The 27,271-nt window shown below is 35.3% G+C and overlaps 1 protein-coding gene across 2 annotated transcripts in view; it reads left to right on the top strand.

Annotated features, from left to right (window-relative positions):
- Positions 1-27,271, top strand: part of Edil3 (EGF like repeats and discoidin domains 3) — a 513,587-nt gene that overhangs the window by 464,878 nt on the left and 21,438 nt on the right. For both annotated transcript variants that reach the window (XM_052159696.1, XM_052159695.1), the window contains one exon: positions 9,249-9,404. In XM_052159696.1, coding sequence (XP_052015656.1) covers positions 9,249-9,404 — 156 coding nt within the window. The remainder of the gene's footprint in view (positions 1-9,248; positions 9,405-27,271) is intronic.

Below are 27,271 nucleotides of genomic sequence, written 5' to 3'. Positions count from 1 at the left end.
TGCATTGCAAAATATCAGTATATGTTACTATTCTCTGATCAATGACTTGTATTAAATAGTCAGTTATCAACTAGTAATGACTCTTTCAGTTGGAGAGTGAATCAGTTAAGAATGATTCTAAATTTTATTCATAGGTTTAATAAGCCAAGGTCCCTGCCTAATCAGAATCAGTCTTGAAAGGTCTTGAAAGAAGATATGTTAATTCCACTCTCTCCTAAGGCAACCTTGGTTTTGATGAACTCAGCATAAAGTCACTTTCAATAACAATAAAAAAGAGTGATTCTCCTTCCTGGATTTTTCAGAATATAGACACTGAGAAAAAGATAATACCTAGTTTGTTAGCATTAGTTATTAAGAACTATAATTAAGCATCAGTTTATAAAACAATTCAAATGTAAAAATTATAATGTGCTATTATGATCTACTCATTATAAAATAACAAAAGAAATAAGTTTTCTCCCTCAGTAGAGCATTATTTAAGCAAATCAACAGCAGCATATTAAGCCTGGCCATTTATATTATTTCATATTATTTCAATACAAGTATATTTAATAAGATTTATATTAGTTTACTAGTATTTTAAATGATTTTTGAGATTTGATAATATTTCAAAAAATTCCATTTAGGTAAATTTCTTGGTATTAACAAAATTTCATGGAATTTGAGAATTCCCCTTTTAAGATTTGATAAAACAGAGTCAAGTATTCATCTTTTATAACCATAGTATGAGATTTTGACATCCTAATCATTAGAACCAAGGCTTCAACCAAAGATATTCCAGTCAGGACACAGTGGACATCAATACCTCAGACCTGGCAACAGTGTTTCCCTCTCTTTGCTCTATTACACCCATTGACAAAGAGAATCCAATGTCCAGTACTGCAACCTACTCCAGGAGGACAGGGAATATAACTCATGAGCTGCTGCTTCTGTTCTAATTGTGAAACTGTTCATTCTATTAACATTACAGGAACACCTCATGCACACTGGGCAAAAGATGGAAAACAAATGAAATTTCCTGGCCCTGAGATTCTGCATCTTGAGTCAAAAACTGGTAATGATATGATAATAAGTAGATTAACTAATAGGGAAATAGTAGGACAAAATCCCCATTTAATTAAATATAAAGATTACTTCAAATTTGGTATCATCTAAAAATTAGCACATCCTATTGGAAGAAATGCAATAGGAATAGAAGAGAATTGTCCTTTAACTAGGTTCTGTTGAACCATGTAAATGTCTGCTGGGCATTGGAAAGGATGCCAGAGACAGTGCTGATCTGAACGGAAAGCAAGAAAACGTCCTGAGGAAGATGATTAGTAAAGGCGTCCTCAGTGGTCAATGACAATAATGCAAGGATTCTTCTCTCTTCTCAAATCTCATTAAAAAATACGTATCACAGGATCTAACAGAGTACACAGTACAACAAAGAAAGGCAAGAGTCCTGAGGATATGATAAAAGCACGGGGAGACCAATTGCCTTTTCTGCATACTGAACAGGTTGCAGGAATTTATGTAAAGATGCTATTCTCAAGAATACATGGGGGAGTGAAGCGAATGCTAAGATGATGAGAAAGACATTATGATAATGTTTATCGATGGAAGTTTTAACATTCAAAAGCTGTAGATGCCTCACTAAAGATAAAAATACTATCATCAAAGACAAGTGGGGAAACTCTAGGAATACAGGGTAGGATTATAAAAACTGAATGTTGACAGGTAAAATGCTACAAGTAAGAAAGCCTAAAAGTGAAGCTTCAATATTGACTTTTAGGGTTAAGAAGTCAAAGAAGCAAAAATGAATATTTTAAAATATAGAAATATAGTACTTATGTATGAAATTATCAAAAAATAAAAAATAATTAAAGATAAATGTGAGACAAAAGAAATCCTTTAAGTTCCATTGCTTTCTCAGGAAACACAGTATAGCTTGTGAAAAATACATCTCATTTACCCAATAAGCATAAGTGAAATCTTTACCAAGTGTTATTCTAGTAAATAATGATAATGAATAGTAATAATTTCAAAAAGAAAGCATAAATTTTGCAATAAGCAATCAGGCATGAGTGCAGAAAAATAGGTCACTAAACAATTAGAAAATATATAATTATAAAATTATTGTGTGCTCACATACCACCCCCTACACACATATATAGGCTTTGTAATCAATCACAAAGGTGTTCATATTTGTGCATGCATGCAAATATTCACATGCATATATAAATATGTATTCTTGTTAGCTCAATTTAAAATTAGATTTAAAAAAGTAAGGGAGACGATAGTAGAAATTATAACACATGTAAATAATTTTTAGCTCATTCAATTTCATAAGTCTTTTAAGAAACAATATACTATATAAGGCAAAGTAATACTAAATTTGCATAAGAAAAGCTTAAAATTTTATAGTTTTGGTGGTTTGAATGAAAATGGGCCCCATAGGCCCATAGGGAGTGGCACTACCAGGAGATGTGACCTTGTTGGAGAAATTGCATCACTGGAGGCAAGCTTTGAGATCTCAGATTCTCAAGCCAGGCACTGTGCAGCATTTCTTTTTCCTGCTGCCTTCAGAACTTAATGTAGAAGTCTCATCTTCTTCTCCAGCACCATGTCTGCCTGAATACTGCCAAGCTTCCCACCATAACAACAAATGTACTCAGCCTCCGAAATGTAATCCAGCTACCAATTACATCTTTTTTCTTTATAAGAGTCGCCATTGGCATGGTCATAATGTCTCTTCAGAGTAATAAAAATCCTAACCAATACAGTGTCAAATATAAAATAGAAGTACATGGTCATCTACGGGAAATGCAAATACTAGACATAATATCAATAACATGTAAGTAGTCATTCCAATGTGAAGGAGAAGATCTGTAATAGGACATTAAAGAGGATAATCTATATACTGTTAGTCTGTACATATAGGAAAATGAAAATTAAATGTCATTCAGTACCATTTCAGGACATTAAATTTAATATTCCTTCTTTATTGTAGATATCATAAACATAAACAGTTCTACAAGAGAGATGTGAATGCTAGAGGGAAATATACAATGGAGAAAAGCTTATAATTGTGGAGCAAATTGAAACAACGCATGCTGTGATTCAAATAGCAGGTTCTTTGTGTCTATAAAGAGACAGAAGAGCAGTGAGCAATGAAATATAAGTGGAGCTTAGCACGTATTCTGGCTGTGGATAAAAGAATTGCATACACATGACTATCAAGAGGAACTGATAAAATAATTTTTATGAAGCATGCATCTATAATAAGGAATATAAGATAGCTATCACAACTTATTATAAAACTTATTATATTATTGTTATATTAGCATGACTACTATATGCAAAACACTCAAGATACAAGCATATAACATACAAAATTACAAAGCTGCATGTACACTGTGAGCTAAGCATATGAAAATATTTTGATGCAGGAATTATGTAAAAAACGAAAGAATAAAGAATAAAAAGTGTTGACTTCAGATAGTACAATTAGAACTCACTACAACTACATTTTTCCTATTGTAACCCTGATAGCATTATTTTCACAAACTGTATATTTTGTGTTAATTATAATGTTCTTTTACTAGCCTTTTGCTCTTTAAATTTATCTTTAGATGATAAGAATAATGGGATTCTCTGAGAAGGTTGACATTAGTGGAATTATTGAAGAGAACACATTTGTTTTTATTTATTTATAAATGATTATCATGGAATTCCAAATGAACAAGGTTTGCCTTAAATTACTATAAGTTAAAAATTTAGTAGTGAGGTAATAGGAACAGAAAAGCAATTGCCTGCATACATGTTAATGCATCAAAAATATAAGCAACCTCTGCTATGTAATTTTAAGGCTAGCATTAATGTCAACTTGACAGAACACAGCACTATTTGGAAAGATGAATCATCAGCTGAGAAATTCCCTCTATCACAATGGTAGGGAATTTTCCTTATTACTAAGTAGTTTGGGAGAGCTCAGCCCACTGTTACAGTAGCATCCTTAGGCAAGTGGGCTTGGACTATACAAAAAATGTAGCCAAATGGGAACCAGGAGGAATCTAATAAACAACATTCCTCCACAGTCTCTACTTCAATTCTTGCCTCCAGACTTTTGTTTTGAGTTCTTGTCCTAGCTACCCATAGTGATGGACTACAGTCTGAAATCTAAATAAAACATTTCCTTCCTCAAGTTGTTTTGGGCTTTTGTATTTACCACAACAAAAGACAAACTAGGACTTATGTTTAAAAATAATATATATTTTTTAAAGATTTATTTATTTATTATGTCTAAGTACACCGTGGCTGTCTTCAGACACACCAGAAGAGGGCATCAGATCTCATTATGGATGGTTGTGAGCCACCATGTAGTTGCTGGGATTTGAACTCAAGACCTTCAGAAGAGCAGTCAGTGCTCTTAACCACTGAGCCATCTCACCAGCCCTAAAAATAATATTTTATCCTTGGGAGGAGAAGGGTCTGCCATCAGTTAATGAAAAATAAATAAACAGATGTTTTATAATTTAAAAATCATCTATAAAATTGTATTTTAATGCCAAATAATAGAATTTTTCAGGAACACAAACATAAACAAAGAGATGGACCAATTGCATCTGGGAGGTAAAGTTGCTTTTTATGTTCTCCTTCATGAAGATTGTTATTCGGCACACAATTATTTTTACCATGAAAAGATTATTAAAATTAAATGGTTAACTCCAACATGCTCTTAATCACCAAGCTACCCATATTAAGTTAAAATATTCAGTCAATTTGCATGATTCTAAATTCATCATTTTAGAAAGTTAACTATTATAAGCTGACAGCAAGTTTGGAGTGAAGTTCAAGCTGACACACATCTCTGTGTATTTTGTAATTAAGTGTAGCCATTAAATGTAGATTTCTCTCTAACTTGAGTCCAGGAGAAGTGAGAACTGGGTATTTGGAATGTTACCACACACCAGATGTCCTGCAAACATAATAGTGCATGACCACCTGCACTCAGAAAGCTTCTCCTAGCACCACTCGTAGCGTATGATTTTATTACTCAAATTTTCTTGTTAAAATATAACATAAGAAAACCATCTTCTGTTTTAAATGGTTAAAACTACATTTGAAATTAACCATTTCACTTTAGAGGATATAATAATGGGTTCTAGATTTAATATATTACGAGATATACACTTCAAGAAATCTAAACTTTACAATCGTTACATCAAATCAGATACTGAAAGCGAATAATAAGTCATAAAATAACACACTAATTGGCCTGTGTTATGACTGCAAAAAGAGTCAACATATGTTAACAACATTGTTCAAACCCAAGTAGGAGTTATTGTGTAACTTCAACCTAACTGACATTATATAAATTTTATGCTTCAATGTCTAGGCAAAATAAGTATTCATAAGCACAAGTGTGTAGCTCTACCACACCTGTCTAGCATGTATAACATCCTTTGTCTACTGGAAACAAATTTCTTCTAAATATGTTGTCTGTGATATATGTAGATTATACATTCATAAATTCAACCAACAATGGATTAATAACCGATGGAGAAAGTATATTTCTGATCTAACAGATTTATACTACATTTATATTATGTACAAAAGAATATTTAAACATGATAAAAAATGTTATAAAACTTGTGTTATTTCTGTTAACTCTTTACACATAAATAAGAACTTTGATTATATCAAATTTTCTCTCACTATTTTAAGAAGAAATGATTGTCTTTGTATATGCTCTGATCATATGATCAAAATACACTTCAACTCACTTTTTTCATGTTATAAATAAATTTTATCCTTTTTTAATTTTGAGATTATAATATAATTATATTTTCTTTACTCCCTTTAAGCCCATGAACCCTTTCCTATAATCTTTCAAATCCATGGCCCTTTCTTTCATTTATGTTTATTGTATGCATATGTTGATATACATGCAGCTCTAGACACCCATGCCCCCACTTCCACAACCTTCTATCGAGGTTATGACAGAATATTCAATTGTTTTCTTTTATCTGATCTTCTAATTAATGTCCTTCATACTACTCATTCTATTACATTATATGTATGCTCAGATACATACACATTTTATTTTCATAAAAGCTTAGGCAGTGGTTCACTTAACTTTTCTGATGAAGAGACTAAGAAGGAAGAGACTAAGAAAGAAAGAAAACCACACATGGTCAGTAAGGAGCCATCACTTCCAGCTGTGAGAGAGTCACCAATTCTTAAAATTGCATTTTGAAACATGAAAGAATCATTAGCTGGTTGCTTTTGCCAGTAATCTATTTGCTACAACTACAATACTTCATTTCCTTGACCAAAATTGATACCACATTAATTCAACATTTTCTGGAAAGACAAATGATGGCTTTCTTAACCATAGGCTTGTTCCTGTTCATGGCATCAGCTCCAACTGAAACTGCTGAGACTTTTACTAAAAACTTGCTGTATGACAGGTTTGTGTCAATCAGATTCAGACATTAGTCTAGTTGAACTATGCCAAATGTCAAGCTATGAGTCAGCCCAGTCCTCTCAATATTCTGTTCTATTCTAGAGAAACTGCAGGAGGTGAGGTCCCCTATAGTAGAATTTAGTCTAGAAAGTCTGTAGTTCCCCTTTAACTCAGATTTACATGAGAACCCAAGGCACTGGCCAGAATTCTCTGTGTCTTGCTTTGGGTGAGTTCTGTATGTGCCCTGTTTCAGCAAGCTCATTTTCCATGTGAGTCAAAATTATTTTTGTACTGAAAGAAGCCTTCTTAAAGCCGTTATTCTAAATTTAAATGCAGGGAAATTTAGGATAAAGTCCAGGTTGAAACAGATTGCTGCCTATACTGCCTGTTTAAGTACAGAAGCTTGCTTAACTGAAAGAGAAATGAAAAACATTTCTAGATTTAAAAAAAAAAAGCTAGAGAAATGGAGCAGCTAGAGTGGGTGAAAAACAGATCTGTTGGCAAGAGCCAAGACATACAATTTAGGAGAAAACATTTCCACCCTTCAGGAAACTCAGATGACTGGAGGAATCACCACAGAAAATTATTCTGGAAGATTCCGCCTCACATCTGAGCTGAGGATTCAGACATTTTGCAGAAGAGTCAATGCTGAGTGGTTCATTTCCCTGATCCATTGAGTTCCTGTGTGTTTGCAGCCTATGAACGTACACGGTGGCTCATGTCCGGTACCTCATTTCTTTTAGCAGTTTTGAATGTCAGCAGAATGAAGAACATTATGATTGACAGCAGGCTTTGACCAAGTGTCTCTGCGCAATTAGATTTGGATATATAATGGTAAAAGCTACCCATATTTTTAAGCTGAGTCAGCTGCGGAGCAGAGTAAAAATTCACAGAATTCTCCTACTGTGAATTCAGCATTGTTTTTGTTTTTCTTTATATGTCTATGTAATGAGTGTAGTGACCCCTTCCAAACTATCCCTTAGTCCCAGAAAGAAAAAGAGAAAATAATTGAAATTTTGAATGAAAGTATGATGTACTGATTGAAGAATTCATGTAAAACCTGGGGAAAAAAGAAATAACATAGAATCTCAAGTTTTTTATTCACTGTATGACTTTGGAATATGTGGTGGATTTGTGACTCCTCTAGATATCTTTTTCCTCATGTGTAAAGAGATAATATATGTGGCCAATCAAAGTACCAAATGTGTGGTGCCAGGAACACATCTAGACAATATGAGCAGCATCTATTTCCAGGATAGCATGTTTGCCTTTCAACATTCTTGCTCAACTAATGGGGTATCTTAGATTATATTACACATTGACAATATCTCATTCTGAAATATTTTCATGAACATTCACAAACTGGTAGACGCATTCATTTATCTTAATCAATCATTTATGTTTAGCTTACTTTCCTTAATTGTTCTGTCAAATGAGAACAACTCCATATAAATTGAAATACACTCACACATATGCATTGTATAAATGCTTTTTGTGTGTTTGTATGTGTGTGTGTGAAATCTTAAAGTACAACACTTAGAAATATTTTTCACATATTTTGATGCATATTTTTGTCCCCAAATATGCTATTTATACACCCTAGTTATCTGTTGTCAGTTACTGCCTGTATCTGATCTATGGCCACCTATTTGGGGCTACTTTACAATATCATAGAAGAGAAGACTTGAAATGGGAACAATAGAACACAGTGTTTGAAAGCACTCATGGGTCACTCATTGGATTGTGATGGTTAAAGATAAGACTGAGTGTGTAGCATAGAACTTAGTCACAGGAAATAGCTGGAAGACAGTGCTTTGCAAGGGCAACAAGGGAAGTTACAGATCAAGGAACGCAAATAAAGACAAAGGTGACTTCAAATGTTGTCTGCCAAGAAAAGAAAGGTTATAAATTTAGTTTTTCTTAGCATTGCAAGATGTATAAAGGTTAAAAACTGGTTTAAAAAATAAGTAGGGAAATTTCTGTTTGTTTAATGCTGTGTTATTTAATGAAAAGCATCCATAGCCCCTGGGTTTTATTCATATTTTGGTAATTTTAATATGTAATAGGCTAGTTTTCATATATTTCATATATGGGTTTCGTTCATATGATACATTTATAGGTTCCATTCATTTTTGTAAGAAGACAAAGTATAACAACTCAGACGCTACAGTTAGACTTTCATATTTTTAATCCTTATTTTTTCCCTTTCTCCAGTTGCCCATATGTGTGTCCTTCAGTTTTGAACACTTGATTTCCTCCTCAAATTGTCTGGGATTGTAATTTTCTGAAAGAAGATTTTCAGAGAACAATTACTATTAATATATTATGTAATCCTAAAGTGAACAAAATTCACGAAAGTCAGTGAGAATCTTATTTAACATTGAATCATCAAATATTAAGTACTGTTTGTACTGCTCTCTGTGAAGCATTTAATTTTTAAGAGATTGGATTGATCAATAAGGATGCTCATAATGTTATGATCAAAAGTGTTCAAACTCAGTGTCAGATGCTTGGCATCGAGGGGAAATAGTTAAATACAGGAAGAACTAATGAACTAAACCAACCATTACTTTATTCTAAGATGGTCCAGTATGATTGTCCAAGACGTCTTAGACTAGACACCTGATTGCAAAATCTAAATATAAGCCACAGATAAATGCAGTCATATCTTTTGTAGTACAAATAACCAGGAGAATTTCACTTAGCATATATGGCTTTATTCTCTTGAGTTCAAGAAATTGCAGGTTTTCAATGGGTTAAGTCATGGCATTTAAGGAATGTTCTCTTCTCTTTTTAGGTTGATCTTCTTGTCCCTACCAAAGTGACAGGCATCATTACACAAGGAGCTAAGGATTTTGGTCATGTGCAGTTTGTTGGTTCATACAAACTAGCCTACAGCAATGATGGCGAGCACTGGATGGTTTACCAGGATGAAAAACAGAGAAAAGATAAGGTAAATTTTTCATGTGAATTATAGAGTGAAGAATTGGGCTCTCTTTATTTTTTTAATGGAAAAAAATTGTGTAATGTATTTGAATCATAATTTTCCTTTTTTATTTTTTTTCAACTCTCCCCGGATATTTCCTACTCCTTACTCACTCAACTACGTGGCTCTTCTTTCTCTCTTTAGAGAACAAAACGTGCAAACAAGTACAAAAACATAATATAAGGAAAACAAACAAGCAACAAAAGAAACATACATACAAATCCATTACAATATAATAATGGAAATCATAATATATTAGTAAAGAAACAGTAAGAAAAAATATCCCCAAGTGATTTTGAATTTATTCTAAAAATAATCGCAAAGTATACAATAAATCATGTTAAATAAAAATATGTGATAGTGAAACATATAATAGCAAATAGTCTTACTAGTGTCTCCAATAAGATTCCCTAAGATGTGGGTATTTAAAATTTACTTTATATCTTATAAACTTATAAGAAGCATGAAATTATATCATAATTTATGTGTGTAAAATGCCTATTAAGACAAATACTATGAATGAATTAGTGAAATTAGAAGAAACATTTAGGTTCGGTGGGTAACTGCTCTAAAATAGTTAAGAACAAGTTGGGACTTTAGAGATAGACAAATTTTGAGTAGTGTTTTAGTACAACTCAAAATTATCCAAATACAACAGTTCTCTAAGTTTGACTGTATACATTATAATTTGAAATTTTAAAAATTTTTAAATAAATTATCTGTTTTTATGACTCCACACAGCATGTACCTGCTTAAGTATGAAATTCCTATTTATTTATTTCTAGTCTTGAAAACTTCATTTATTAACTGGTATCAATTTCTGTGGAATTCTGGAAAAAAGGCTTGGAGATTGGTTTATAGTTCCAGCCATATATTATAATACAGCCTCAACTGGTCCAAAGTCATTGAGTCGAGTTATTACTCAGTGTCATTTATACAAAGAGCTTGACATTTTCAAAGACATCCTTAGAAATGCTTAGCTCAAAGGTTGGAGAAAAGTTTAAGAGAGTCACACATTTCAAGTGTTTGTAACTTTTTATGGTAGACAATGTTTTTGTATCCTTGCTGTTGGTGTATTGTGAACCAACAAAACCTTGAGAATAGCTTTCTTACTTAAATGGTCATGGCAGAGAATTTACAAATCTGTCTAATTACCTATAGGCTATGAAAGCTGTTTCAGTGAGATGCTAGCTTGAATTTAGTTCAAACAAGCTTGTTGAACGGAAACAGTTTTAGTTTCTGATTTGAAAAGCCCACATCTGTTTGTATTTTCATACCTGCAAATGTGCCATTTAACAATTCAGAGCTTTGCACTTTAAAATATCAGAACTTGGTAAGCTCTAATGACATCACATTAAGTCATTTGCATGCTTTATAGAGCAATGTATCAAGTTCTATATTTTTATGGAAAAAAAAAATCCATGCAATAAATCTGATCAGGTTTTCTTTTCCAAAGCACAGAGTCTCATCTCCCCACCCACTTAACTTACATTTTACTTGAGAACGATGCTCTTTCATTCAACAATTAGAACTAGTGGTATATGTTATAATTGGTGGCATCTCAGATCAAATACATATTGAACATTTTGTTAGAAATGTAGTCATATTTATTTTATGAGCTATAAATAAAATTTTCCAACAAGGGTTTACAACCATCAATCTAAACTCCTCTCAGGGGTTTTGACACTTTGGTGGGTAGAGTTGTATGCAGCATAAAAATAGAGGTTTAAAACTTCATAATTCATTTTTTAAACATTATATGGACTTTAAATCAGTTACAAGACAGGGACGTCTTTTAAACTATTTCTTATAGGTACTAAAATCAATAATACTGGAATCCTTAAAGTCAGCAAGACATGATGGTGTTTGCATATCATCTCTGCCCTGAAACTGAGGCAAGAAAGCTAGTACAAGATCAAGGTTAGACTGGGATACTTATGAAACAGTTTTTAAAACACAAAATCTTAAACAAAAGAACAAGCAACTATTCATTTGTTGAAATACTATCTCTATTTACATTTTACAATGTAGATTAATGCTTATATTTGAATATTTTAAAATTCTTTTGCTGATAGACTAGGCATTTGCTAATGAACACACTTGATCTTATCTCATTCTGAAACATATGCAAATATTTTCCTTGAAGTTGCTGGATAACGTTATTCAAGGTTTCTGTATCCTACTGGTGTTTCATATGCTATCTATTACTCAGAGAAATATCATCATTATGATTATGGATTTGCCTATTTCTCTGTGCCATGACACCATTTTCTTCACATATTTGTACAAACAAGGTATTATTGTCATTTAGAAATTAAATAACATTAACATCATGTGATAGTTTTTCTCTGAAATCTGTTTAGTTAGGCATTGATAGAGATGTTTCAGCATTTGAAAACATTACTTCCATGTAAGGAATGTACATTTTACCTATTTATAATACATTTGACATCAAACTATACTGTGCATAGTGTGATTTTTAAGTTCAATCTAACTGCAGTTTGAAAACAAATAAAAAAAATAGCTATCAAGCCACTACATTTGATATGAATATTGATGTAAATGCCTTTAAACTAATAATTTAAGTATTTGTTCTATATTTATTGCATCTTTTATTTTTGTCTCCATTTGAGTCATTTTGAAATTTTAGTGATTCTGCTTTATCTAATTCATTAGGTAAAATATTTTCTTACTTTATACATTGTATTGGGATTTATGTCATTCATATAAATCATTAAAACCTAATTTAAAATTAATGTAAAACCTCATCTTCTTAATTCTCTAAACAAAAAAACAACAGATTTTAGGTATAAAACCATATAAGGACTATATTATCATTGTTAGTAACGGTGTTCATGTTAGTGTCTTAATTGTTGTCAAGAGACACAATGACCACGGTTTCTCTCATGAAGGAAAACATTTCATTGGGGCTGGGCTTACAGTTGAGAAGTTTAGTTCCTCCTTGTTATGACAGGAAGCATGGGGTCATACAGAACAACACAGTGTTAGAGAAGTAGCTTGGAGTTCTACTTATGAATCAGCGACCAACAAGAAGGGAAAGAGACCCAGGTCCTGCCTTGACCTTCTACAAACTCAAAGTCCATAAACAGGAATGTACATGCACAAGAAAGTGAGGAAGATCTGGAGAAAGCAGGGACATATGATAAAATATATTGTTTGAAAATACTTTAAATAAAAATTAAACCATTCAGACATTATCCATCCTTCATTACTAGTTTTAGAATGAAATCTGATAGTTTATTCAAATATTATGACTGTTTACATAGTTAAACTCAATATACAATTTTTACTTTTTCAAAAAATGTTTTTTTTTATTTATTTACACTCCATATTTTACCTCCCTCCCCCATCCACCTTCCCACTGTTCCACATCCCATACCTCGTCCCCACTCCCCTGTCTCCATGTCGATGTCCCCACCCCCACCCCACCTGACCTCTGAACTCCCTGGGGCTTCCAGTCTCTTGAAAGTTAGGTGCATCATCTCTTAATGAACACAGACCTGGCAGTCCTCTGCTGTATATGTGCTGGGGGCCTCATATCGGCTGGTGTATGCTCCATAGTTGCTGGTCCAGTGTTTGAGAGATCTTGGGGATCTGGGTTAATGAGACTGCTGGTCCTCCTACAGGGCAACCCTCTTCCTCAGTTTCTTTCAGCCTCTCCCTAATTCAACCACAGGGGTCAACAGCTTCCGTCCACTTGTTGGGTACAAATGTCTGCATCTCACTTTTCAGTTGTTTGTTGGGTCTTCTGGAGTGCAGTCATGCTAGGTCCATTTTTTTTTTTTTTTGAGCGTTCCATAGCCTCAGTAATAGTGTCAGATCTTGGGCCCTCCCTTTGAGCTGGATCCCATTTTGGTCCTGTTGCTGAACCTTCTTTTCCTCAGAATCCTCTCCATTTCTATCCCTGAAGTTCTTTCAGACAGGGACACTAATGGGTCAGAGTTGTGACTGTGAGATGGCCCCATCTCCCTCTTTTGATGCCCTGTCTTCTTGGCTGGAGGCACGCTCTATAAGTTCCCTCTCCATACTGTCAGGCATTTCATTTAACACAACCTTACTTTTGAGTTCTGAGAGTCTCTTACTGCCCAGGACTCTGGTGTATTCTGGAGGGTTCCCCCAACCTCCTGTCTCCCAAGGTTGCCTGTTTCCATTCTTTCTGCTGGCCCTCAGGGCTTCAGTCCTTTTCCCTCACCCAATACCAAATCAGGTTCCCCTCTCCCTCTGACTCGTTGCCTCATTCTACCTTCCCTACTAGGTCCCTCCATCCTTCCCCACTTGTGATTGCTTTCTTCTCCCTCCCATGTGCTACTGAGGTGTCCTCACTTGGGCATGTCAGCTTGTTACTTTTTGAGTTCTGTGGACTGTATCTTGGGTATTCTGTACTTTTTTTCTTTTTGGCTAATATCCACTTATTATTGAGTGCATACCATGCATATCCTTTTGAGTATAGGTTACCTCACTCGGGATAATATTTTCTAGTTACATCCATTTACTTGCAAAACTCAGGATGTCCTCCTTCTTAACAGCTGAGTAGTATTCCATTGTGTAAATGAACCACATTTTCTGTATCCATTCTTCTGTCTTGGGACATCTGGGTTGTTTCTACCTTCTGGTTGTCACAAATAAGCCTGCTATGAACATAGTGGAACACATGCCCCTGTGGCATGGTGGGAAATCTTTTGGGTATATTCCCAAGAATGGTATAGTTGGGACTTTAGGTAGATCTAGTTCCGATTTTCTGAGGAACCTCCAGATTGATTTCCAGAATGGTTGTACAAGTTTGCAATACCACCAGCAATGGAGGAGTGTTCCTCTGTCTCCACAACCTCTCCAACATGTGTTGTCACCTGAGGTTTTGGTCATAGCCATCTGATTAGTGTAAGGTGAAATCTCAAGAGTCATTTTGCTTTGCATTTCTCTGATCACTAAGGACTTTGAACATTTCTTTAGGTGATTCTCATCCATTCGAGATTCCTCCATTGTGAAATCTCAGTTTAGTTCTATGCCTCATTTTTTGATTGGGTTGTTTGGTATTTTTGGTCATTAGGCTCTTGAGTTTTTATATATTTTGGATATTAGCCCTCTATTGGATGTAGGGTTAGTAAAAATTTTTTCCCAATCTGTTGTTTTGCCAATTTGTCTTATTGACTATGTCCTTTGACTTATAGAAGCTTTCCAGTTTCATGAGGTCCCATTTATCAATTCTTGTATTTAGATCAAGAGCCACTGGAGTTTTGTTCAGTAAATCTCCACCTCTGCCAATGAGTTCAAGGCTCCTTCTCACTTTCTCTTCAATTACTCAGTATATCTGGTTTTATGTACAGGTCCCTGATCTACTTGGACTTGAGCTTTGTGCAAGGTGACAAATATGGATCTATTTTGGTTGTTCTATATAACAGACGGCCAGTTAGACCAGCACCATTTATTGAAGATGCTTTCTTTTTTCCATTGTATTTTTTTTCTTTGTCAAAGTACAAGTGTGTGGTTTTATTTCTGGATCTTCAATTCTATTCCATTGACCAATGTCTGTTTCTGTACCAATACTGTGAAGATTTTATAACTATGACTCTGTAGAAAAGCTTGAGGTAAGTGATGGTGATTTCCCCCAGTCGTTCTTTAATCGTTAAGAATTGTTTTCACCATTCTGGGTTTTTTGCTTTTCCAGATGAATTTGAGAATTGCTCCTTCCATGTCTTTGAAGAATTGTCTTGGGATTTTGATGGGGATTCATTGAATCTATAAATTACCTTTGGTAGGATGGCCTTTTCTTACTATGTTAATTCTGCCAATTCATGAACATTGGTGATATCTTCATTTCCTGAGATTCTTTTAGATTTCTTTCTTGAGAGACTTGAACTTATTGTTCTATAGGGCTTTCACTTGTTTGGTAAAAACAAACCCCAAGATGCTTTATAGTATTTGTGGCTATTGTGAGGAGAGTTGTTTCCTTAATTTCTTTCTCAGCCTGTTTATCATTTGTATGAAGGAAGGCTACTGATTTATTTGAGTTAATTTTATATCTGGCCATTTTGCTGAAGTTATTTATCAGCTGGAGTTCTGAGGTATAATTTTTGGGGTCTGTTATATATACCATCATATCATCTGCAAATAGTGAAACCTTTATTTCTTCTTTGCCAACTTGTAACCCCTTGATCTCTTTTTGTTGTCTTATTGTTCTAGCTAGCACTTCGAATTCTATATTGAATAGATATGGTCATCCCTGTCTCGACCTTGATTTCAGAGGAATTGCTTCAAGTGTGATGTCTCCTTTTAATTTCATATTGGCTGTTGGTTTGCAGTAAATTGCTTTCATTATGTTTAGATATGGGAACACCATTAAAAGTTTATTATAAGACAGTTTTGGCTCATTGAGTATGTACCCAGAACTAGTTCAGTCCAGACTGACCCATCTATTATTCATATTCCTTTGGAATACACTTGATAGAAACATTCTAAATCTGATTGTTAACAAAGTTAAGGGAACTTATCCTATTTTTCCATATGGAAGTATGCAGGTAAGGGATTAAGGAGTTCTGAGGTTGCTGGGCACATTATTGGGAGAGAGATGTAACATTAAGCAGAGAACAAGCATCCATGGCATATGCATGTGAAGGAGCCAGATTTATGGGGTCCCAAGCTAAACTAGGCCCCATTCTGGCCTTCTTCAATAAGATTGTATTTGAAAATTAGTCATCAAATGGTAACAACACTGTTTTTCCATAAGTGGTATAAATGAAATTCTAAAATATATATAAATGCTTTTTCTGTGTTTCTATATCATTAAGTAACAGATCTTCAGAAAAATATGATGAAATATATGTGCAGTATCTGAATGTACATATACCACTCCTATGTATACGCAAGTACCAAAACTTGACAGAAGGCAAGGGGATGGAGCGTTCTCATTATAACAATGTCAGTTTCCACCCACAATTCTGTGTGCTAACAGTATTCATTCTTGTCTAACTGAGCCTGTGATGGCATACTCACACAGTCAACACATTCTTACAGTCCTTTTTCCAGTACACAGTATTTCCTAACACTAAGTTAGCTTTTTGCTTTCTTCATAACCTGGATTCAGCTTTTTTTTTTAATTTGAAAGTCAAATGTTCCCTTGCTCTTATGAAGGTGATATTTGTTTCACACTGCTGGAGTGTGGTTTTACTATGTTTAGCAGGAAAATGACAAAACTTGACAGGCACTTTCAGTATTTAATTTTGGAGGATAGAACCAAACCAAAACAATAATAAATTTTAAAAAAGAGTTCATATATGGAAATATTAAAAGTTAAAGAATTAGTTTCCTTATTCAGTAGATTATTCATAATTTTGTAGTGTTGGAGTGTAAATTTATACCACAGTTGCTTTGAGGAAGAAAAACCTGTCACATTTTGTGTCTTCTTCATCCTTGAAATCATCAAGTGTTTTAAAACCATGAAAAAGAGTGAAAATTTTGTCAGAAACTTTTAGAAAAGCTTCCTAAAACCTGTTTTGTGTGTGTGTTTTTCAATAAATCTTTATTTACCAGAAGTATATGAGAAATAGTTCTACAAACAATGATATAATCCAACTATGGCACTTTCCCCCCTCTGATTAGAAAAAGGGGAAATAGTATCATATTGAATTTACATTGAAGGCAGAAAAGGCTATGGACTTCCAGGGACATTTTTCATTTCTACCAAATAGAGAAAGTAAAGCAGAAAATTCTTATCTTCCTCAAAACTTCTCATTTTTTGATAGAGTTAAAAGAAGTCTAAAGTTGCAACAACAAGGTGAACCAATACTGATTCAATTTTACAAGATTTTCTTGGCAAGGAAATAGACTCCTGGTGTGGTGACACATGTCTGAATATTACCTCAATAAGGATACTGAGTCAGGCCAATTTTAAATTACAGGTCAGTTTGAAATAGATAGCAAGTTCCAAATGAGCCTGATTTATAAAATAAGACTTTTTCTTAAGACCATATGAAAGTTCTACAAAACCACTTCTACCATACTAAAAGCTTATATTTTTAGGCAGAAATAAAGATGCTGCAACAGATATAATTTAGTTGGCAGCATTTGGTATTTGTTTTACATATTTGTGTTTTGATAGCTTTCCTCCTCTGCATGATTACCTGGAATTTCAGTTGTGATGGGCTATGTCTCAGTTGCTAAGTTTATAAGAGTAAGCATGAACTACAGAATGAAAGTATTAAAATGTGTGGGAGAGATAAAGACATGAACAAGAAAAAAGAGGGAAAGAAAGAAAGAAAGAAAGAAAGAAAGAAAGAAAGAAAGAAAGAAAGAAAGAAAGAAAGAAAGAAAGAAAGAAAGAAAGAGGCATCTGACCCCTGCCTCAGAGAATCTGAAAATTATGGGTCTGAAAGTCAGAGTGTTTATAGAGAGCATAGTTAATATGAGTAAACAAATGTTGGAAGAATCATTATAATCACCTCTGAATGAAAAATAAAAATTTGAATTAAATGTAGATTTTGCTACTCAGAAGAAAATACAAAATTTCTTAGAACTTTGACCTCTAATTAGTTGATGAGTGTAAATATGATTTTTTGTTTGTTTCTGAAGAATTTTTTAATAGGCTCACAAATTTCTTTATAAAGAGCTTCACTTAAGCACTTAACAGAAAAATCTAATTTAGACTGAAATAGTAAAACTAAAAAATTGAGAACACAAGTTAAAAGGGAAAACTGGGTAGAGGAATTTGAATCCATCAAACTGACTGCTCTAATCATATCAAAGACCTTCTAGGTCTATGTCATCTGCATGGAATGCAGACATGGCCTTAGTAAATACCTTTAAGATAGGATTAGTTGGTAGAAGGAAAAAGCCATGTTTAAAAGTGATATCTAATTGAGGGCCAGACAAAGTGAGGATGCTGAGAAAGATCTGACAGAATGAGTCAGAGATAGGCTATGCCCAAGTCTCAGGAAAACATCACAGGAAAGAGAACTTACTTAAGAGCAACACAGGGAGAGAGGACAATCGGGGATCATTGCAGTGAGTGCAGTGCAGTGGAGTTGAGTTTATTTGTGAGATCATGCAGTTCAGTGCAGGTCAGCTTAGGCAGTTGAAGTCAGACAATAAGAAGGAGCCAGAAGATTGGAACAGATTGTTGTTGGGCTCCAGGAATTGCCTCACAAACCGTAAAAACACCAATCTCTTTCAGACAGAGACAGTTTACTGAGCTTATGCCCCAGGGCAGGTCGACCAGGACCATAGTCCAGATTGAGGAACTGAACCATGACCTCAAGTTAAGATCCTACAGGGTTTTTGTACCCTAAGTCCACAAACATCTGTGCCAAATTCTTTCACCATTCAGGATTTAGGGATCAGGGATGCTCTTAGGAACATGTCTTTGCTGTACATTTATTCTGTCCCCATTGGTTAGAGTATTGGGACTTGCCTTGTCTAATATTCATGTTCTAACTTGTTTACAAGGATGGGATTTGTCAAACATTCATGTCTCAACTTGCCAAACAGGATGTCAGAAACAAATACATGTTTCTTCCTGCTAAGTAGGATGTCAGTTCGCAGAAGTCTTGGAAGCTTACACTTACTGCATCACTTCTTAAAATGGAAGTCTTATTCCAAATTGTTTCTTATGTTAGTGCAGGCAGGTGTCGCTCTTATATCTATGCCACAGACAGATTGTAGCATAAGAGCTATGGCATAGGGAATGCTCTTCGGTGGTTGATTTGGGTCCCAGCATGTTGTGGGTAATGATTCAACACATTTCTATTGACTTGTATCCTAATTGGTTTCCAAGGGCACAGAACATAACAGAATATGTAATCAATCTTAGCATTAGAAAGTTTCCTAATAGCAGTATGAACATATGAGAAGGTTTCTTTATAATAACAGGCTATTCCTGTAACTGTTATCTATTCCTTAACATTACATCTAGGCCTTAATATTTTACCTAGACCTTAAAAATTGCCAGAGTTAGTTTGAGGCCAAGCAGAGCAATTCAGTAGGAAAGTGAGAGAAGCCAGATCGAATCAGTCAGCATGGAGAAGAATTTGAGCCAAGAACAGCTGAGTTGATTCAGCGAGCCAGAGTTCAGAAAGAACTAGAAAGGGTGAGCTTATTCATCAATAAGCCTCCAAAAAGACAATTACATCTGGCCAATAAAAATTACTTTTACAAATCTCATTGAAGGTGTAATATTTTATGCATTCAACCATTTGTCAAAGGACTGTATCTGAACATGTTATAGTGAAGCAAAGATCATCATTTATAATGAGGAAAAATGCAAAACCTTCTATCTCAGCAGCATATTTTGAAAAATTAAAATGTAACTAATTGTCTGCTAGATTAAGTTGAAAGAGGTTCCCTGCACATACCATTAGTTTTAAAAGTCAATGAGTTTCTTGCAGACAAATGGAATGTTGGGTGTCAACTGCATTCCGTTTTCTAACATTTATGTGGAAATAGCAATGACTGGACCAATAGGATAATTCATCATACAAAGGCTCTTATTAACAAAAACACAGTGACCTGAAAAATCTTTAATGAGACACTATGGAAAGCAAAGACTTCCTGTTGCCAAGTTGACCTTTGCATATGTACAATGACATGCACACAAAAATATGTAAATACAAATAAAGTAAACATAATAATGTTAACATACCTGGACCTCACTGTAAGGTCTCCATGGTCTGATCTGAGGTTGTATTCAGCTTCAACAAGATAACAAATGCCACAGAACCTCCTGCTGTACCTCCTGAAGGGTTCACTATCAAGGAACTGAAATTAAGTTAGAAAATTTGAAACCCCGCAAACAGAGTAAGACAGCAGTTGACAGGAAAATAAAATTGGTAAGGCAATCTCTTTGAAATGTGGTTGGAATACAAGTTTTTTTCACACTTAAGCAGAGTTCTTTAAATTTAATTTATTTTTGTTTACTTATTCACTTTATATCCTGCTCACTGCCACTCTCCCTGTCACCCGTGCCGTGCCTCAGTTGTTTTCCTCTTCCCCTTCCCACATCTCCTCTGAGCAGGTGGGGACCCCCGTGAGTATCTCTGCCACCCTGGCAGTTTAAGTCTCTGCTAGGCTAGTTACTTCCTCTCACAGAGGCCAGACATGGCAGCCCAGCTAGAAGAACATATCCCACATACAGACAACAGATTTTGGGATAGCCCCCCCCCCCATTCCAGTTGTTCAGGACCCACATGAAGATCAAGCTGTATATCTTCTACATTTGAGTGAAAAGCCTAGCTAGTTACAGCCCATGTATGTTCTTTGGTTGGTAGTTCAGTCTTGGAAAGTCCCAAGTATCCAGGTTAGTTGACTCTGTTGGTCTTCCTGTGGAGTTCCCCCTCTTCTGGTTCCGCTGACCTTCCTCCTATTCTTCCATGAGAGTCCCCATGCCCCATCTACTGATAGCCTGTGGGTGTTCATAGCTGACTCAGTCAGCTGAGGGTGGAGCTTCAATTATAAATGATGACAATATCCTCTTATTTACAATCATAATAGCACATCATTAATAGTGTTAACAAATTAGCACTTGTCAGTGGAATGGGTTTCAATTTGGGCAGCTTATAAGTTGGGTATTCCCTCAGTCTCTACTCCATCCCACATGCTTGGAATGAAAACCTTTATGTAAAAAGTCTTTCTCAGGGTGAGAGAGGAAAGGACTTGTGGCCAATTAGTTAAGCCAAATTGGTGAGCTCCACTTTAGATGCGAGACTGTGTAGATAAGTAATAATGGTAACAATAATGTAAGAGCATCAGAGAATGACATTCAACATTAGCCTCTGACCTCTACATGTACACATTCACATGGAAGCACATATACAACATGTACACTTTTACAAAGACACACATACACACACACATGCATACATATACACTTCAAAAATTAAGAGAATGAAATTTGTGGTAATCAGGAAGGAAAATGGGCCAGGGTGCACTAAGGAATGAATTATTCTATCAGAGGAGCAGCCTGTCTACTGATTACTTGACCATTACACCTATTAGTGTCAATACCTCAGAGTCAGTCCCTGACACCATTTCAAATAAGGTTGAATGGAAAGGAAAAGAAGTTTCTTTCTCAAAGCAATTTCCTAGGATATGACTGCATACAAAGTCTTGGGTTTCAATGATAAATTATCTTACCACATGATGGAAATCCACCCTCTGTCACCTTTCACTTTACTCACTGGGATGTTTGCTTAATGTCTTAATTGAAACTAGAGTTAAGGAGACAGTGATAGAGTTTAAATTTTATTTAAAAGTAAGGACATTGCTATTTAAATACACACCATCTGGAACCAATTGATCAGAAACATACCTGCTTTATTCTTTGCAATAATTCAACATTAGGGCTTGCCTTAGCATTGCTGTCTATTGCTGTAATAAAACACCACAGTCAAAAGACAGCTTGGGGATAAAAGGATTTATTTTGCTTACATTTCCACATCACTGTCCATTATTGAAGGCAAGTAGGACCAGAACTCAGGGAAGAAATTTGGAAGCAAAAGCCGATGCAGAAGTCACAGCAGGGTGCTGCTTGCCACCTTAATCCTCAAGCCTTGCTCAGCCTGCTTCCTTATAAAAGCCAGGACTACCTTCTCAGCCTTTTCAACAAATGGTGCTGGTTCAACTGGCAGTTAGCATGCAGAAGAATGCAAATCTGAACCATTCTTATCTTCTTGTACAAAGCTCAAGTCCAAGTGGATCAAGGACCTCCACATAAAACCACACACACTGAAACTAATAGAAAAGAAACTGGGGAAGAGCCTCCAATGCATGGGTACAGGGGAAATTTTCCTGAACAGAACACCAATAGCTTATGCTCTAAGATCAAGAATTGACAAATGGTACCTCATAAAATTAGAAAGTTTCTATAACCAACCAATAGGACAAAACTGCAACCAACAAATTGGGAAAAGAACTTTACCAACCCTAGATCTGACAGAGGGCTAATATCCAATATATACAAAGAACTCAAGAAGTTATAGACTCCAGAGAACCAAATAACCCTATTAAATAATGGGGAGCATTTGATATGTGCATTGTGTCTTGGGTGTTCCAAGCTTCTAGGCTAATATCTGTTTATCAGGAGTGATGCACACCAGGAGTGTTCTTTTGAGACTGAGTTACCTCACTTAGGATGATGTTCTCCAGTTCCATCCATTTGTCTAAGAATTTCATGAGTTCATTGTTTTTAATGGTTGAATAATACTCCATTGTGTATATGTACCAAATTTTCTGTATCATTTCCTCCATTGAGGGACATCTAGGTTCTTTCTAGCTTTTGGCTATTATAAATAGGGCTACTATGAACATAGTCCTAGACAGGCTCAGTGCAGCAGTGTAAGGGAATACCAGGACAGGAAAGTGGGAAGGGGTGGATTGGGGAATAGGAGGAGGGAAGAGGGCTTATGGGAATTTCAGGGAGGGGGGATCCAGGAAAGGGAAAAACACTTGAAATGTAAATAAAGAATATATTGAAAAAAAGATTAAAAAATAATGGGGAACAGAGGTAAACAAAGAATTTTCAACTGAGGAACATCAAATGGCTGAGATGCACCTAAAGAAATGTTCAACATCCTTAGTCATCAGGGAAATGCAAATCAAAACAACCCTGAGATTTCACCTCACACCAGTCAGAATGGCTAAGTTCAAAAACATATGAGAAAGCAGGTGCTGGTGAAGATGTGGAGAAAGAGGAACACTCCTCCATTTTTGGTGGGATGGCAAGCTGGTAAAACCACTCTGGAAATCAGTTTGGCAGTTCCTCAGAAAATGGGATATAATACTACTGGAGGACCCTGTTATACCACTCTGGGGCATATACTCAGAGGATTCTCCAGCATAATAGGTAATAAGGACACATGCTCCAATATGTTCATAGCACCCTTATATGTAATAGCCAGAAGCTGGAGAGAACCCAGATGTCCCTCAACAGAGGAATGGATACAGAAAATGTGGTACATTTACACAATGGAATACTACTCAGCTATTAAAAACAATGAACTCATGAAATTCTTAGGCAAATGGATGGAACTAGAAATTATCCTGAGTGAGGTAAGCTAGTCACAAAAGAACACACATGGTATGCACTCACTGATAAATGTATATTAACCCAGAAGCCTGGAATACCCAAGATACAATTCACCGACCACATGAAGCTCAAGAAGAAGGAAAACAAAAGTATGAATACTCTGGTTCTTCTTAGAAGGGGGAACAAAATACCCACAGGAGGAGATACAGGGACAAATTGTGGAGAAGAGAGTGAGGGAAAGACCATCCAGAGACTGCCCCACCTAGAGATCTATCCCATATACAGTTACCAAACCCAGACACTATTGTGGATGCCAATAAGTAGCTGCTGACAGTAACCTGATATAGCTGTCACCTGAGAGGCTCTGACAGTGCATGACAAATACAGAGGGAGACACTCTCAGTCAATCATTGAACTGAGCACAGTGTCCCCAATGGAGGGGCTGGAGAAAGGACCCAAGGAGCTTAAGGAATTTGCAGTGCCATAGGAGGAACAACAATATGAACTACCCTGTACCCCCAGAGCTCCCAGGGACTAAACCATCAACCAAAGAGTACACATGGTGGGACCCATGGCTCCAGATGCATGTGCAGCAGAGGATAGCCTTGTTGGACTTCAATGAGAAGAGAGGTCCTTGGTCCTGAGAAGGCTAGATGCCCCAATATAGGGGAATGCCAGTACAGGGAAGTGGGAGTGGGTGGATTGTTTAGGGGGGTCTAGGAGGTTTCCAAGGGGGTGGGAACCAAGAAAGGGGATAACATTTGAAATGTAAATAAAGAATATATCTAATTAAAAAAAGAAAGAAAAATCTAAATCTAAACAAAAGAGGTATAAGAAATGATTTTTAAAATTAGTTATTTAAATCATTGGAATATTACTATCAGTTTCAATTCAAACACAGTCTAGATGGAAATAAATTATACATACTGAAAAAAAGGGTAGGGGTGACATAACAGAAAAATAGGTGTGAGGTAGTCTATTGAACTGTGTATACTAAAAGTCAAATATAAGGAAATTAGTAATGCCTTGTGAGTTTTAAGCTTTGAATCCAGGGAGAGGATAAGGGAGCAGGTGGCTTGGACATTGAAGAGATTGAGAATCTACAAATAGAATATAATACCATACATATTCAGCAGCAAAGAAGCCTCTAGACAGACAGATGCAATGAGGCATAAGCCAGCCCATATTGATCACATATACTGAGGCACAGGCTAATACACAGACCAGGATAGAGGCCACTTGGAATTAGACACACAGATATACATGCAGGCTCACACTGGCAGGTTGGTGAAGGCAAAGACTCTGGTGAAGGTCTCACTTCAAGACCATTTTTGGACATTTGGACAAAAATTGGCATTCTGCCCAAAATAATGCTAGAATAAACCAATGTTGACTGTGGGGTTTGTCAAACATTTGATATCAACATTTTGTGCTGATCAACATCATGGCCTATTCCTATGTTCAGTGTCAGCTAAATTATAACTGAAGCATACTCAATATCACTATATTGTCTAAGTACAGATCTTATAGACTTCTATATCACACATACATTTGTAGCTTTTAAAGGCATACTCCTTCTACTAGTACAATACCTGTCATTTATCTAAAGATTATAAATAAGAGGGGTACAGCTATAGAGGAATATCTACAAATGGGAATTTAGATATACTTTTTCCTAACAGATGGTGGAGTGATCAGCTAATTGACCAAATCTGAATTTGTAAGCTAGCACCTGGTTATATTGTTAAACATGTGGAAAACCATGATAGGGACTTACTTTGCAGAAGCCTCTCTGAAAAGAACGTTCCAGGTCAGGAACAGCATAGAAGGCAGAATGCAAATCCAAATGCAAACAGACAGCTGAATATATTGGGAAGATGTTCCAGGCCATGTATTTGACAGGAGCACCAAGGGCCTCTCTACCTGAAGTAAATGCTCTCTCATCTAAGCTGGAGAAAGCTTAAAGAGCAGGAAGGGACATGGAGAGAGCAGGACATGGGGCTGGTGAGATAAAGGTAAGAAAGGTTAATAGTGACTTGTATAATTACATCTGTAGAGAGAACAGCATTCTGGGTGATGAAAACAAAAGACTATAAAGAATGACAGGCTGGCCACAGGCACAAGCATGAGGTCACTTTAGCGTGATACGCTCATGAATTGATTAAGAGCCATTCAATTTATTTGTAGACATTGTGGGAAGCTGGTTATAATTCAGAAATAGATTTCAAGTTTCCTAGGAGAGTTCTTTGTATTCTATCTATGTTCTCTAAGAGTATAGACTAGTGGTGTAAAATAGACAACTAGTTATAATGAATCAAAATATTAATTTTCACATTAGCATTTACACTTTTTAAACTTCTTTGATTAAAAATGAACCAATAACATCATTGAAAATGAAAATAAATAAAACAGAATACATTAAAAATGCTAACAAGCCACCATCATAGACACATAAACTGGACACAGAATCTGTGAGACGGGGCTTGATTGAGATAAGCATAATGTGACTCAATTTAAATTTTAGAAAAATGTGCAGAAAAAAATAACAAGACAAAGCAGAAGAACGAAGACATACTTATCCTGTTTTTTGCTAGTTATTTTATGCCACCCAAACCCAGAACTTATCTTTTGCAGTATTTGATAAACTATCTTAAAATCTGAAACCATGTGGTTTGTCTTGCTAACAGATATTTCCATGAAATTTATAAAAAAAAAAAAGCATGTGAAAAACCATAGCAGCATTAACAAAGAAAAATGTTTATTTATGAATAAAAATAATAAATATTTGGTTTTTGCACACATTAATGTATTGATTTCCAAATCCTTAAATGTCCAGAAAATTTACTTTTTTTATTTTATATATTTTTGTAATTGTTTTTATTGAAAACACTTTTTTCTTTTGTTGAATTCGTTTATTTATTTACATTCCAAATCCTGCCCCTCGTGGTCCCCACTAGCTGAGCTCTTATACCCATACCCTTCCCCCTTGCTTCTGGCAGTGGGGGGCACTTTTTCATACAAGATATTTTGATCAGGATTTCCCTTCCCCAAATCTGCCTGTCTGCACATCTCCACCTACTCAAGTCCATATCTTCTTTCTCTTTCTACTTAGAAAAAAGAGAGAGAATCTCAAAGCAATTTATGTTTTTACTCCCTCATCACTCACTGTAAATCAATAAACATGCCCATATTGCAGATTGTAAGCATCTTCTCAGGTTCTCTTATATGGTATTAGACACATTACATGGCAAAATAATGACAATACTCCTTAACAAAAGATATTACCCTTTATTCTGCCTAGATTATGTTTGAGGAATACCCATTCCTATTATGAACAATTACTGAAAATATTTACATATTAAAAATACTTATTAGTGTTGGGCCTTCAACAGCATAGACAGAATCCGCAACTTAATAGATTATTTAAAATTAATGAATGTTAATATTGATAGACAGTAAGGAACGTAATGTAATAATTAATTTTGACATGTAGAACATGAATAACTAGCTATTTTGATTTTGAAAGAATCCCTACCCTTGCCTCTGAAATAAGAACTGATGACCAAAACATAGGCAAAAGACATTCAGATCCTTATTCCGTAGCAAAAGAACCATGAAAAACTAAATGCTAACTATGTCTTATAATTCGAGTCTAAAAAAACACTCAAAGACATAGCTCTATGTGGTACATATTGCCAGTTTTACTATCCACCAACATGCCATCAGCAGCAATATGTTCAGCAATTAAAAGTCTTTTTTTCAACATTTTCAAAATGATTTAATTAATGTGCTATTCTTCTTG

This window comes from Apodemus sylvaticus, chromosome 16 (assembly GCF_947179515.1).
Source record: "Apodemus sylvaticus chromosome 16, mApoSyl1.1, whole genome shotgun sequence".
Lineage (NCBI taxonomy): Eukaryota > Metazoa > Chordata > Mammalia > Rodentia > Muridae > Apodemus > Apodemus sylvaticus.
This window is presented reverse-complemented; position numbering and strand designations above follow the sequence as displayed.